At 39.5% G+C, this 14,056-nt stretch overlaps 1 protein-coding gene across 1 annotated transcript in view; it reads left to right on the top strand.

Annotated features, from left to right (window-relative positions):
* Positions 1 to 14,056, top strand: part of Ryr3 (ryanodine receptor 3) — a 535,270-nt gene that overhangs the window by 158,744 nt on the left and 362,470 nt on the right. The window contains exon 2 of the mRNA XM_076570297.1: positions 385 to 504. Coding sequence (XP_076426412.1) covers positions 385 to 504 — 120 coding nt within the window. The remainder of the gene's footprint in view (positions 1 to 384; positions 505 to 14,056) is intronic.

The raw sequence follows: 14,056 nt of genomic DNA, 5'->3' as shown, positions 1-14,056 counted from the left end.
CTTCTGTAGTTTCTGTTCCCTTCAATCACATCCTACTGTGCCCTTCTTTTGACTTATTTTTTATATTCACTCAAATCTTGAAGTTCTATCTTCATGTAGATTATACATGCCAGAAGGGAAACACATGGTATATATGTACAGAACATGTCCGTTCCATGATCAGGTTGAGTATCTTTTATCCAATCATTATGCTTAGTACCAGAAGTGTTTTGGATTTCAATTGTTTCTTTTTTTTTAACATAATGTCATATCTTGGGGAATAGATCCAAACTTAAACATGCACTTTACCTAATTGTATGTAAACATTACACAGAAATCGGGTGATATAGTCTAGGTGATTAGGAGGCTGCCCCCACCCCTCACACTCTGTGTCTCTTCTGACAGGAGGATGAAGTGGTACTCCAGTGCATAGCAAACGTTCATAAGGAGCAGCGAAAGTTCTGCCTGGCAGCTGAGGGACTTGGGAATCGTCTGTGCTTCTTGGAACCCACCTCAGAAGCCAAGGTGAGATCAAGCACCTGTCCCATACCTTCTTTTCCTGGCTTTTCATGTAATCATTTAGGGTAAGCGTTTCCTGGAGATGATGACAAAGGAGAAATTTGAGATGATGCACTTGTTTTTCCAAGGGGAAGATTGGATTTAAAATATGCCTTTGTCAGCCCAGGAAGCACTAATGTCAGATCCCAGAGCTGATATAAATAGGAGCGAGGGGAGATGCTCTTGTCTATCAGAGTTCTCTGGGATACAAGAGAAGCCTGGAGCTACCAGCACTGACTGGACAGGGGGATCTCTTGATACTTCTAGGATGCTGTCTTTGATGTTATTAATTCGTAGAATCTGGGTTCCTGTTCTGTACCCTCAGCTTTCATTTTATTGCTGCAGGGACTCTTGGCTGTTTGAGCCTGTGTTTTACAGTCCACACACCACAGTTCTGATTGGATTGAGATTGTTGTAACTGCCTGCTGTGACCCAATGGTAGTGAAGGCCATTTGCTCTGACACCTTGCCTGCGTGGAACTTGTTAATGTCATGTCTATTGAGCTGAGTTTTCTCCCAACATATCCCAGCTGTGCCTGTATGTTCAGAATTCTTAAAGCACATTTCAGTCTTGTCAAGACCTGTACTGGTCCGAGTTCTCCAGAGAAACAGAGCAAGAAGCTCAAACAGATGGAGGAGGAGTTACAGAGATTCACTTAGACAAATCATTCACAGTCCATGGAATTCTGTGTGAGCTTGAAATCTATAGGTCATGGTTCAAACTGCAGTCTGTAGCAGCAGAAGCTCTTCCCCAGGAAGCTACAGGAGCAGTAAGTGAGGCACAGCCAGGTCACGAGAGTCAAATGACCTTCACTTAGGGTCAACTGACTGGAGGTGTTCATTCCAACTATAAAATGACCACATCACTTGATTAGATGGCTTTGGGAGTAAAGGCTCCTGCCACTAGGCCCGATGACCCAAGTTCAATCCCCAGGATCCATATGATAGAAAGGACAGAATCAATTCCTGCAAATTGCACTCTGATGGCATCCATGAGCCCCTTGTTGAGACACAGAAAAATAAAAACAAAAATATTTTGATTAAATGATGGTACTGTGAGATATCCAAGTTATCATATAACCAGTTATTATACCTTCTAAGGTCAGTTTTTCTCACAGAGCCTATTTTTAATTAAAAAAAAAATGGTGCGCCCACCTACTGGCATGCTACTTCCCACATGAACATACACAATACAGGCACACTTGAAATTTGACCAAATTCTGGAACACCAATGGTGCAGGATTAATAGATACATCTCTCAGAGCTACCTCGTTCACATCAGTGCTCTGACACCTCCACATGTAGGTTGCTGATTTCTGAGGACAGACATTGACCAGCACCTATAGGGCAGAGTCCTATGAGATAAATGGCAGAGAAAAGAAGTAAGGGGGATTTTTGTCTTTTCAAAGTTCTTAAAATTGATTTCCCTGAGGCTATCTCACATTTGCTTTTGTTCTTAGAAAGAGATTTTTCTTTTCATTCCCACTAGTTGTACATAATAGGAAGATTATCAGACTAGAAGTCAAGATGATAACCATCAATCACTCACTTGTCATGTGACCACAGACGACGAGTCACTCAACTTTGAACTTTGTTGAAGCTTTTCTCCTCCTCCTCCTCCTCCTCCTCCTCCTCCTCCTCCTCCTCCTCCTCCTCCTCCTCTTCCTCCTCCTTCTCCCAAATCAGGTGCAATATGGCATGGCACAAGCATATTGATGAGTGACAGAGCAATGAGATGGTACCAGACCCACTCTTCCACAGTGGGGCATGTGGCCGTGTTTCTGAAAACAAGCTGTAGTTGGGATATAGAGTTTGAATCCTGTCTCTGCCACTTATTAGTCAGTGGAAGACCTTGGGCACATTATCTGATCTTTCTGGGTTTAATTTTCTCATCAGTTTAATAGGAGTTTCCTTGTTGTTTACCTTGTAAGATGGCCGCAAGATGAAATGGCTTAGTTTAGTACTTGTTCAGTACTTCATTGTTGCACTGTCTACTCTAATAACACAATCACTGTGATTATGACTTAAATTCAGTAAGAGACTGAAATGGGAGTCAGTGTCTTATATAGCATGCAAATAACCACAATTCAGAGGTGCCACAGAAATTAAAGAACAACAATATATACAAAACGCGCGCGGTACTTAACTCATTGAACAGTAGCTGGAGTTGAAAATAATGCCAAAATCGGCACTTACATTAGTGTCTTTTCTGCTGATACAACAAATCCCCTGACAGAAAACAAGTGTGGAAGAGTTTGTTTTGGCTCAGGGCTCCAGAGGGACAAGCCTGTCATGGTGGGGATACATGCAGCAAACATGGAACATGGCAGGAGGCGTGGGCAGCTGAGAGCTCACGTCTTCGACCACAAACACAAAGCACAGTGTGAACGAGAGCTAAGACAAAGCTATGGACTCTCAAAAGCTGCCCCAGTGACGTCCTTCCTCCAGCAAGGCTCTGCCTTCTGAAGCCTCCTCAACCTCCCCAAACAGCACCACCAGATCAGCTCTGGACCAAGGGTTCAAACATGAGCCTAAGCGGTACGGTTCACCTCAGCAGTGTTGCCCCCTTTTGGAAGCACAAAGCCTGATTTTGTGTGGCCGGAAGAAAGATTGTGGATTAGCCCCTAGACTTACAAAATCATGAGCTTTAAAAGTTAGCCTTAAATTGAAATTTAACTATGAAACTTCATAATTCCCTAATTCTGTATGTGTGACATTTATAACAGTCAAACCCAGGTCAGATAAGAGGGGCAAATTGTACATTGTGACCGAAAAATGCTTGCATCCTCCAGATATAAAACTGAACCAGATCACTCATAAGTGCATTTGGAGGTATGAAAATACCCTTATTTTCTAGTTCCCACGTGACTATATGATTATTCTTGTGATTTTATTCTATATTTGAGATAATGACTGAAGAGTCATTGATGTACAGCATATTGTGAACACCTCTCTTGTCAAGATTCTTCTCAACCTAGTGCCTGTCCATATGCTCTTGTTTTCAAAGCTGTACTCAATGTGCATACTTTATGTATTCATCTTTAATAGTTCAACCACTTATCAAATGTCAAGTCATCTTCACAGGTGTTTTTAAATCATATATGTAGTTTTGTTGGTTTAACTTCCTAGAATAAATATTCAGGATCAGAATTCACAGTACCTGGGGCATGAATAATAAATGGGAATTGCTTTCCCATGAGGGCACCTCACTTGTTACAGTGACATTTCCACCATCGTGTGTCTTATATATGTAGTATGGGGGAAATACTCACTGAGATTTGTTATGGAAAAGCAGGGCAAGTTCGTGGAAAAGAAAGATAGATATTCAGAATTTCCTGTCACAAATCTGGAGAGCAGCCTGATAGATGAGTCCATTTTCTAGGAATTTTATTCTGTCCTGAAATCAAATATGACTGTGTATACCTCTCTGTCTGCCTGTCCCCTTCTTTTCACTCAATAGGCCCTCTCATTCCCTGACACCTAGTTTTCCAAACACTTATGCTGTTTTAAAGTTCTTGGAAGATAATGTAGGTCATGCAGTGAGGTAAGAGGCTCTGCTCCCCAGAATGGCACTGAGCATGAAGCACAGACATCAAACATGATTCTTATCTGCCACCTAAGAGTCAGTCAGTGCCCTTGAGGATTGCTAGACCAGGATATTTTGAGCCAGTTGACACTCAGAGGGATAAAACTGAGATGAACTCTGGGGAAAAGAAAGACTTCAGAGAAAGAAAAACTAAAATAGGCTATTCAAAAGATAGTCTCAGTGTATGAGCTCTGAGAAATGAGAGAACTCGTGGACATAAAGAGTGAGATGGTAGAAAAGTAAGAAAAAGTGTGATGATATCAGCACATGGTATAGCTATGAGACTCACCTACCATTCATGAGAGCTTTGGTGGCTAATTCCTGTATGCCATTTGCCATGATGGCCTCCAAATCTTCTGGTATTGATAGACAGAAGCGTAGCCACTTAGCTACCCTTTCAAATAAGCACAGGTGCAGTGGAATATTATTTTAAGGTGTGTTGCTTTTGTTTATGTTGCATTCATTTAACTCTATGAAGCTGTGTTACTGTGCCCATGTAAAACACCTGATGGTCTAATAAAGAACTAGCCAATAACAAGGCAGGAAAAAGGATAGGCGGGGCTGGCAGGCAGAGAAAATATAGAGAGAGGGAAATCTGAGAGAAGGAAAAGAGAGAGAGAGAAAGATGGAGGAGTGAGAAGATCTAGTGGCCAGAGAAGAAGGAGGACACCAGGGGCCAGCCACTCAGCTACACAACCAGCAAGCCATGGAATAAAAGTAAGATTTACATAAGTAAGAGAGCAGAAAAAGCCTAGAGGCTAAAGGTATATGAGATAATTTAAAGTTAAGAAAAGCTGGCTAAAAACTAAGCCAAGCTAAGGCTGAGCATTCATAATTAAGAATAAACCTCCATGTGTGATTTATTTTGGGAGCTGGGTGGCAGGTCCCCAAAAAAGAGCCAAAAAACCCCAACAATACACAGGCCCAGAAATTAATGGGAACTTGCATATAGGAATGACTCAGAACCATAACCAGAAACCAGGAAACAAGGAAGGAAATGTTTCTTCTTTATTTTCTAATAATAGCAAATGTTTTATTTACTGTAATTTTAAAGTAAAATATTTTTTCTTTGGCACTAGGAATTTGATGATTTTTTTTCTAGTCTTTCATATCATATTGTATCTATTTGGTCCCATAGGGCCTTGAGAAATAATCTTTGATTCTACTTAACATTCATTCTTGTAAGACACTTTGGTTCTCTTTTCTCAGAAGGACATAGGACAAGAATCATGACTTGCCTTCTGGGAGGTGTCAGTCGCTACTTTTCTGTAGATATTCTTGCAGCAATGCAATTCAAGGGATAGCACATGAATATCCCATCCCAGATGACTGCTCAGGATGTGAGAAAGGAGGTCCGTGGCAGATCAGTATGATAACTACAGTGGTTTGAAAGCCTTATGCATGACAGGAGCCAATATATCTTTCAGCAACTCCACAACCTAATGGACAGCCCTAGCTAGAGTCCCTACACTTGAGCCATTACAAAGATGGGGCCTCCCATAAGAGCCTAATCATCTTCCCAGTCCACACGCAGCCTGTCAGTTGAGATCACTTCCATCAAAGCAGTTTCCCTGGCACACCAGTTTTATCAGATGGCCACAGGAACATAACTGGAGAATTATCTGAGGGTTCAATGAAGAGATTTCATAGCCTTCCCACATTGATTCATCATTGATGACAATTACACAAATACTACCCTCCTTCATGTTTGTCTAGAATATTAATTCCTTTATTCCAATACCTTTCCAGTTCCCAGCTCTAAAATCCTACATGCCTTAATAAAATATCATCAAAAAGGGAAAAATATGGGAACTTTTTTTTACTGGTTTTATTGATTAGAAAACTGAAATAAGTGATATTGAAGCAATTTAACCATGCACTCTCAAAATTCATTAGCACGTCTCTTGATAGCTTGGGCATTTGATATATAAAAAAGTTCTACTTGCTTGGGAGATAGCTTGTATCTCATTTTCTTACTGATTACAATTAATATACATGAAAATTTACAATTAGGATCTAATTTTAAAGTAGAAACTTTTGATAAATCTTACTGGTATTTGTTTTATTTCTTGTTTAAGGAGGTAAAAATAGAATGGAATGGAATGGAACAGGATGGAACAAAACAGAAGAGAATGTGGTCATTTCTGAAAGTTGTGTAGACTCTCAAGACCCAGAGTCAAAAACCAAGCTGCTGAGTAAAGATTATTATGTTGATGACGCCAACTAAGATACAGTTCTCAGTCAAAGTTAACATTGTTTTCTGTCATTTTCATAATCGTTGGCTTTGAAAAAGACTTTCTATTTACTCCTAAGAAATAAGGAGGGAAAATCTGTAGACAGAGGTGCAGCCTGAAGCTGCATACTGCCTTTGAATTGCTTATGTTTTTGCAATGTTCTCAGTGGCTCTCAGAGCTTATGAAACAATAAATGACTATATGTATTTTCATAAAACTCCCTTGTCGTGTAATCTTACGAGCCTCAGAAGTTGAGATTTTGCTTTTCTTCTGACATTACTCAGGCACCCTGTGCTGAAATGATCCCACTTACTGAAATGGTGTCAAAGGTTTAATCTTTACAACTCTGCAAAGCAAGCAGTGTCCCACCAGAGAAAAGCGAGTATAGGATGAAGCTAAGTGACTTTCTAAAGATTATTCATCCTAAATTTAAACCAGTGTCTAATGTCTATAGTATTAAAAAATAAAGAGTATCAAGATCCAAGTTACCTAAGGATAAAGAACCTGCACTGTTGCTCACTTTAGATAGACATCAAGAATACCTTTCTATATCTGCCCTATGTATTGTATGTTCTCTCAGTAAAGAATGACCTGTTAAAATATAAGGGCTGCAAGAAAGCATATGAAACAATGTTAAAATTTTTATTGCTAACGTTTTCAGTGCAAATGAAATGGTGTATTTTCTCAAAGCAAGCCTGTAAAGGGAAATAAGGAAGATTGTTAGGTGTCTCTGTATTGTGATACAGACATTGTCATGGTGATATGTACATGAGTGTGTGTAGACGAGGGGGAGTTCCAAACATCTACCAATTCCACATTGAGTTATCTAGTCTACCTATCCTATCACCCGTTTTCCACCAGTCCATAAGCTCAGCAATCAAGGATTTTACCAAGCACCATGGTAAATGAACATAATAGTAGAGCCAAGGGATCTAGATCGGCAATTCTAGTTCACTGCTTAATAGCTCTTTGTCTAGGAACAAGTGACTATCTTGTTCTGCCCCTGCCTCTTCAATTTTAAGTTGTGTCTCATAGGAAAGAGGAATCTTTACACACTGCTGGTACAAAGAAGTCAGTGTAGAGGTTCCTAAAATTACTAAGAATACAGCTGTCATATGACTCAGATATACCACCCTGGATATATGTATACACAGGACTCTTAAGTTTCACTATATGGATACTTGAATGTCCATGTTTAGTGCTGTACTCTTTGTACTGACAAATAAATGGAACAAGCTCAGATGCCTGTCAACAGATGGGTGAATTAAGGTGAATAAAGACAATGTGGTACACATACACAATAGAATCTTATTCTCCCATGAGGAAAATTGAAATTGTAGCATAGGAAATAGGAAAACAGAGATTATGTTAAGTGTCTTAGAAAGACAAATATTATATTTCTTTCATAGACTCTCTATACAGGGAGATGCACAGATACAGATATTTATTAATACATATATTTTCATAAAAAACATAAAGGAGAACATGGGAAGGCAGGGAAAGATCTTGAGGGAGGAAAGGGGGTGACATAATGCATGCAACATGAAAGCTAAGGGGGTATTGTTTTGTGAGAAGGAACAGGACCAGCAAAAATAATGGAAGAAGACTGTGGGAGATGGGGTTAGTCAGAACAAAGAATGACATTTGCATAAAAAATGCCATAATATAGCTTATTACTTTGTATGATAGCCTAAAAATTAAAAATGCTGTGCCTACCTCAAAGAACTATTCAGGAGGTGCATGGGTTTATAAATGTAAAGAGCTTTGCACCAGTGTCTGCTACATCCTAAGTGCTATAAGCCTTCATTATCCACATCACAGGATCAGACACACATCAGAATTCTAGGAAATGCAGACTGACTCAGTTACGTTGCCCCTGTAATGAATTTAACTAATTAAAACTGCATCACAAAGGCATGAATTTGAGGATCAGAACATTTGCAACAATTTCAAAGAGAAAATCAATGATAACTAGAAAGATAGTCAAATATGTGAAGGTATCTTAGTTACTTTTCTCTTGCTGTGAAGAGACACCAGGACCAAGGCAACTTATAAAAAGGGCATTTAATTAGGGGTCTGCTTACAGTTTCAGAGGCTGAGTCCATGACCGTCATGGCAGGGAGCAATGAAGTGGGCAGGCATGGCACTAGAACAGTAGCTGAGAGCTTCCATCTGATCCACAAATGGGAGGCAGAGAGCAAGACTGGTCCTAGTGTGTGTTTTTAAAAACCTCAAATCCCACCCCTAGTGACACACCTTCTCCAACAAGGTTACACTTCTAATTCTTCCCAATGCAGTTCTATCAACTAGGGAACAAGCATTCAAATATATGAACCTATGAAGGACATGTTCATTCATAGCACTACAAAAGGGCTGCGCAAGGAATAGACATTTTTAAAAAGCAAAATGAATTGGTGGGGTATGGGTTTTAATTGATACTATTTCCTAATCCTAACATACTCAGAAAATTTATTCTGTGGATGTTCAATCTTTGCATTTTATGGGCACTCACTTTAGCTCAGTGTATGGTCTGCTTTGGTTACTTTCCCACATGTACTTATACAACTGTATTCTGAAGCTGTTGGACAGAAGTGTGCTGTGAATGCCAAGGTGGTTCACCATATTGTCTAAATAATGGCATATCAATACTGAACTTGATCATCTTGTTCTGTGAATTACTGCAAAGCACTGTGAAAATCTCAATTAATGATTTGTCTCCCTTTAGTTCTGTCTCCTTTGTTTTACAGCCTTTAGAGTTCTCTTGTTAGGTACATATACACTTGGGATGTTTACATGTTTATTGATGAATTAATCATTTTCTTACCAGATAATCATATTCATCCTTGATCTTGTAGTACTTTGATTGGAATCAATATAGATAGAAGCATTTTTATTCTTATAACTAGCATTGTTCATTTTCTATTATTTTGTTTCCAACATGCTTCTGTCTTTATGTGATTGTATTTAAAATGTATCCTTCAGAGTCGTTTATTTCCTAAGTGAGACTTCCTTGGAAAAGACTAAATTTTCATTTGCAAGTGGTTATTAATTGGAGATAGGTTCTGGGTTAGGGGTGGGGGCATGTGTCTATTTCTTTTAGCTCTAGGACCCCATATGGTGTAGACTCACAAAGATCCTATGCATGCTGCCTCATTCTCTATGAGTTTATATGTGCATCAGTCCTAATGGCCAACAGAAAACAAAGTCAATAGCATCTTTGGATGTTCCTTGGCTCATAATGTCATGTCAGGGCTTCTTTTCTTTATCTTTGTATTCTCTCTCTCTCTCTCTCTCTCTCTCTCTCTCTCTCTCTCTCTCTCTCTCTCTCTCTCTCTCTCTCCCTCTCCCCCTCTCCCCCTCTCCCCCTCTCCCCCTCTCCCCCTCTCTCCCTCCCTCCCTCCCTCCCTCCCTCCCTCCCTCCCTCCCTCCCTCCCTCCTTCCCTTTACATGTTCTTTTCATACATATTATGGCTTCTGGTTTTATGTATTTATGGGATCCATGAGTGTGCAAGTGCGTGGGTCTCTGCACCTGTATCTGTTTCTTGTGACTTTTCTTGGGCTCTTTTCTTTCTGTTTGGTCCTATTCTGATGTAATTTTTTGTATCCTTTAGATGTCTATTTTCTAATGAGAGACAAAAAGGGGGTGGATCCAGATGGAAGGAAGGGTGAGGTAGGACTGGGAGGAGTAGAGTGTGAGAAAAATGTAATCAGGGAATATAATAGTATAAAAAAATCTATTTTCAATAAGAGAAAAGTTAAATAAATAAAATGTATCCTTTGTAAATAGCCTATAGTCTTGCTCCCCATTTCAAAAATCTCTATTGTTTTAATAGAATGATCAGCCCACTTACATTTATTATAAAGGCAGATCTCCAGTTCTTGCTGTAGGTTTCTTTGTAGGGTTGCAATTGTATGATACCTTGTTAGCTCTATATCTCTATGTATAAGTTTTGAGTAGTACCTTTAAGAACTAGAATATAAAAACCTTAATTAGTCATAGTCTACCTTCTGTCAATACTGAACCCCCTGGAAAGTCCTTTGTGCTGCTGCTGGTTATGGTATTTCCACATGTGATAAGATGTCATATCCTACATTCTTATTATAGTCAGTTGTCTTTTAAAGAAATAATAAATGTCGGAAAGAGTCTTTATATCAGCATAATTACATTTTCAGTGCTTTTCATACTTTTCTCTGGGCCTAGATTTCTATTTGGCAACATTTTCCTTGAGTTTGAAGGAATTCTTCCTTATTTCTTGTGCTGCAGCTGTGCTGAAAACAAAGCCACCCACATTATGTTCTACAGAAGAGCTTTTCATTTTGTCCTTACTTTTAAGGGCTATTTTCTCAGGATATAAAGTCCTGGCTTCACTATATTTCCTTTTGGCACTTTAAAGATGGTTTGTTCATAGGCATCTAGATGTCCCTTCCTGCTCCCCATGAGAAGTTGGCTATCTTTATTGCCATTCTTCTATGTCTGACAAGTCTTGTTCTCTGGGAGTTTTTACTATCTTGCTTTACCTTTGTTTTGTTTTGTTTTTAGCAGTTTGAAAGATGTGTTTGAGGATGGTTTTCATTAGGTGTATCCTGCTTGAGTTTTTCTGAGTTTCATGGTTCTCTCAGTTGTTTTATTTCGTCTGCTTCAGAACGGGGGCCATTATGACCTTGAATATTTCATCTTACACTCTTACTCTCTCTGAAATCAGTGATTTATAAGTTAGGTTGTTTTATATTGTTCCACAATCATGGTCCATCTGTTAATTCCTTACCTATTTTAACTTATATTATCGTCTGAATATTTCCTATTGACTTATTTTATGTTTCTTGGTTATCTTCTTATTGTAAATATTAAGCCTTTAAGGAATTTTTTATTTTAGGTCATTTTATTTTTAAACTAAAGGTTTTCTTATTTTTATTTTATGTGTGTGGGTGTTTTCCCTGCATGTATATTGGTGAATCAAATATGTGCAGCACCTCTGCAGGCCAGAAGAAGGCATCAGATCTCCTGGAACTGGAGTTACAGATGTTTGTGAGCCACTGTGTGGGCACTGGGAATCAGACTCAGGTCCTCTGGAAGAGCTGCCAATGCTCCTAACTGCTGACCCATCACTCTACCCCTTATTTTAAAATGTTATTTTAAAGCTCTGCATATTCTCCTGAGATTCATTGTTCACTTACCATTCCCATTTTCCCTACAAATTTACTCTTATAATAATTATTTAAAGCCCTTGAATATTGGTTTAATAACTGTTTCTGATGGTTGCTTGATTTTTCTCATCTCTCATTAAGTTCTCTCTCTTTATCTTTCTGTCTGTCTCTCTGTTGTTCTCTGTCTCTCTGTTGCTCTCTGTCTCTCTGTGTCTCTCTCTCTGTCTCTGTCTCTCTCTCTTAAAAAGGGTTTCACCATGAAGTACAGACTGACCTCACATTGTACTGCTCTAGCCTCTAACTTCCCAGTGCTTTCTATTTCTTTTAGTGTCTTTTTAAAGATTGTTGTATCCTGGATATTGTAGTTTTGTAACTATTCCTCTTTCTCTTATCTTCCCCTTGAAGAATTTTAACTTTTCTTTTAGCTTCAGTGCATACTCCTTGACTGGGAATATATTTTTTTTCTGGATTTTAATTAAAAGTCTACAATATTTTTCTAAACCCCTCTAAAGAGCAAAACTTAAAGACCAAATTTTGACACCCTAGAGCTGGATAGCTGCTTGAGCCCCTGCTTGTACTTAACAGCCCCACTCTTTTTTTCTCTACAAACCTTATAACATGACCCTGTACTAATGGCCAAATCCTTGAGGGTAGTCTGTGATAGTTCTGTCTTATCTGGAATTTCCTGTTCACTTCCCAGACATTCTGGCAGTACCATACTCAAGCCTTTGACCCCATACCACCTCTAAGGCATGGGACCTGTGAACAGATCTGTACCTTTGTGACAAAGTGTGAGTCCATATGGACATCTCCTGGCTACCTTTCCATCTTTAAAGATCTGTGTTCCTTCTAGCTGTACATTGCTCCCACCATCATTGAAGAGTTCATTTCAAATGTTCATCCAGAGGGTATTATTGTTACTGGCATTATATTAGTATTCCTCCACCATTACCTGAGAACCAGAACCCCACCAGTGTTCACAGCTCTTTGAAGATGTTAACTATGAAAACCTTGTTGTAAAGAGGGAATTTCCACAAGAGTGCTTCTAAGCATTGAGGTCAGAGGCTCTACAAAGAAGACTAAGGTGTTGAGAGTGAGAGCTAGTAGGTGGTACTATTAGTGATGGGATTAAATTGAGTGTAGCTTTAACATATACAAAAGAAAAAAGAGGAGGTGAGGACCCAGACAAAGAAGGAAAAAATGGAAGGTGAATGTGGATTAGGACTTATTGTGGAGGAAGACAAACTTGTGGAAAATGAGATGAACAGAATGGCACTAAACAGGATTCAGGAACACTCAAAATTGTGATGGAATCAATATAATAAAATCAAGCATGAATCAACATTGATAGGGTCTGGCTTCTTGTAGGTGTCATTCCATGTTGTGAGATATGAAATATCAGAAAGAAATGAGACTAGACAAAGGAAATGATGATATGAGTGTTCACAGAGTCTTTAAGATAACAAGAGAAAGTCTTGACAGGTGTGATGGTTAGGATGAGAAATCTCCCCATGTGATTGAATACTTGGTTCCCAGTTGGTGGTGCTGTTTAGGGAGGTTACAGAACCTGTAGGAGGTAGAAACTTCCTGGTCTGAATATGTCACTGGAAATGGGTTTGAAGGGTTTATTGCCTCACCCCACTACTCTCCCCACCCCACCCCCCACTGCTTCTTGTGTGTGAATGAAATGTGATCAACCAGCTTCTTGCCAAATGGAGCAATGTGGAAGCACACTGACCTGGAGCAAAGAAGAGGGAGAAGGGAGAGGGGTTATGAGATTGGAGAGTGAGAACACTAAGCAAAGGAGACTATAGGAGAGAAAAAGTGATGATATGGCAAAGGGTATCAGCAGCCGCAATTGTCTGGGGTATAATATCCTAGGGTATAATCTTCATGGCTTAGTGGTGCCAGGTTGGAGGATGGTGGACACAGTGTTGAAACACAGATGATGGAAGCTTGGCCCTCACTCTGTTAGATGCACACATTCCCTTTCCTCAGACTCACAAACCAAATGATTGGGATAGGATCCTGACTGCTCAGATTCTGAAGGCATGGGTCCGCATTCCGATTCCTTCCATTGAATCTCTATACTGCTTTCTTCAGGCAGTTTTTCTATAACTTTTACATTCCCATTCATCGTCTGATCTACCATTTCTAACAGGCAAGAAACAGAGAGAGAAACAGCTGTCCCAGGTAATAGCATGGATGTCAATGGTGATTCATGTTGAGTGTATTAATACACTTGTCATTTGGTGGATCCATAGTTAAAGAGGGAAAGGGAAAAGCACACCCTCTTACCTTTGAGATCTCTTCTCATCTGTCTTGTCCTCCTCCCTGCCTGAGTTATTAATGCTGCCGCGATGACTTACCTGCTAGAGGCAATGCCGGCCCCTTTATATTTAAAAGTAATCTGTCCCTTAGTGGAGGAAATCTCCACCAAGGATTTATTCTGTGTGTAAAGTAGCACCGTGATTCTGCTGTTCATTTGTCATCTGCTTGTTCCCAGCAGGCAAATGGCCCCAGGTGAATTATGACTAAGAATTATTCACACCTAG

This window comes from Peromyscus maniculatus, chromosome 4 (assembly GCF_049852395.1).
Source record: "Peromyscus maniculatus bairdii isolate BWxNUB_F1_BW_parent chromosome 4, HU_Pman_BW_mat_3.1, whole genome shotgun sequence".
Classification (NCBI taxonomy): Eukaryota; Metazoa; Chordata; class Mammalia; order Rodentia; family Cricetidae; genus Peromyscus; species Peromyscus maniculatus.
Note: the sequence above shows the minus strand (reverse complement) of the source record. Positions and strands in the feature narration are given on the sequence as shown.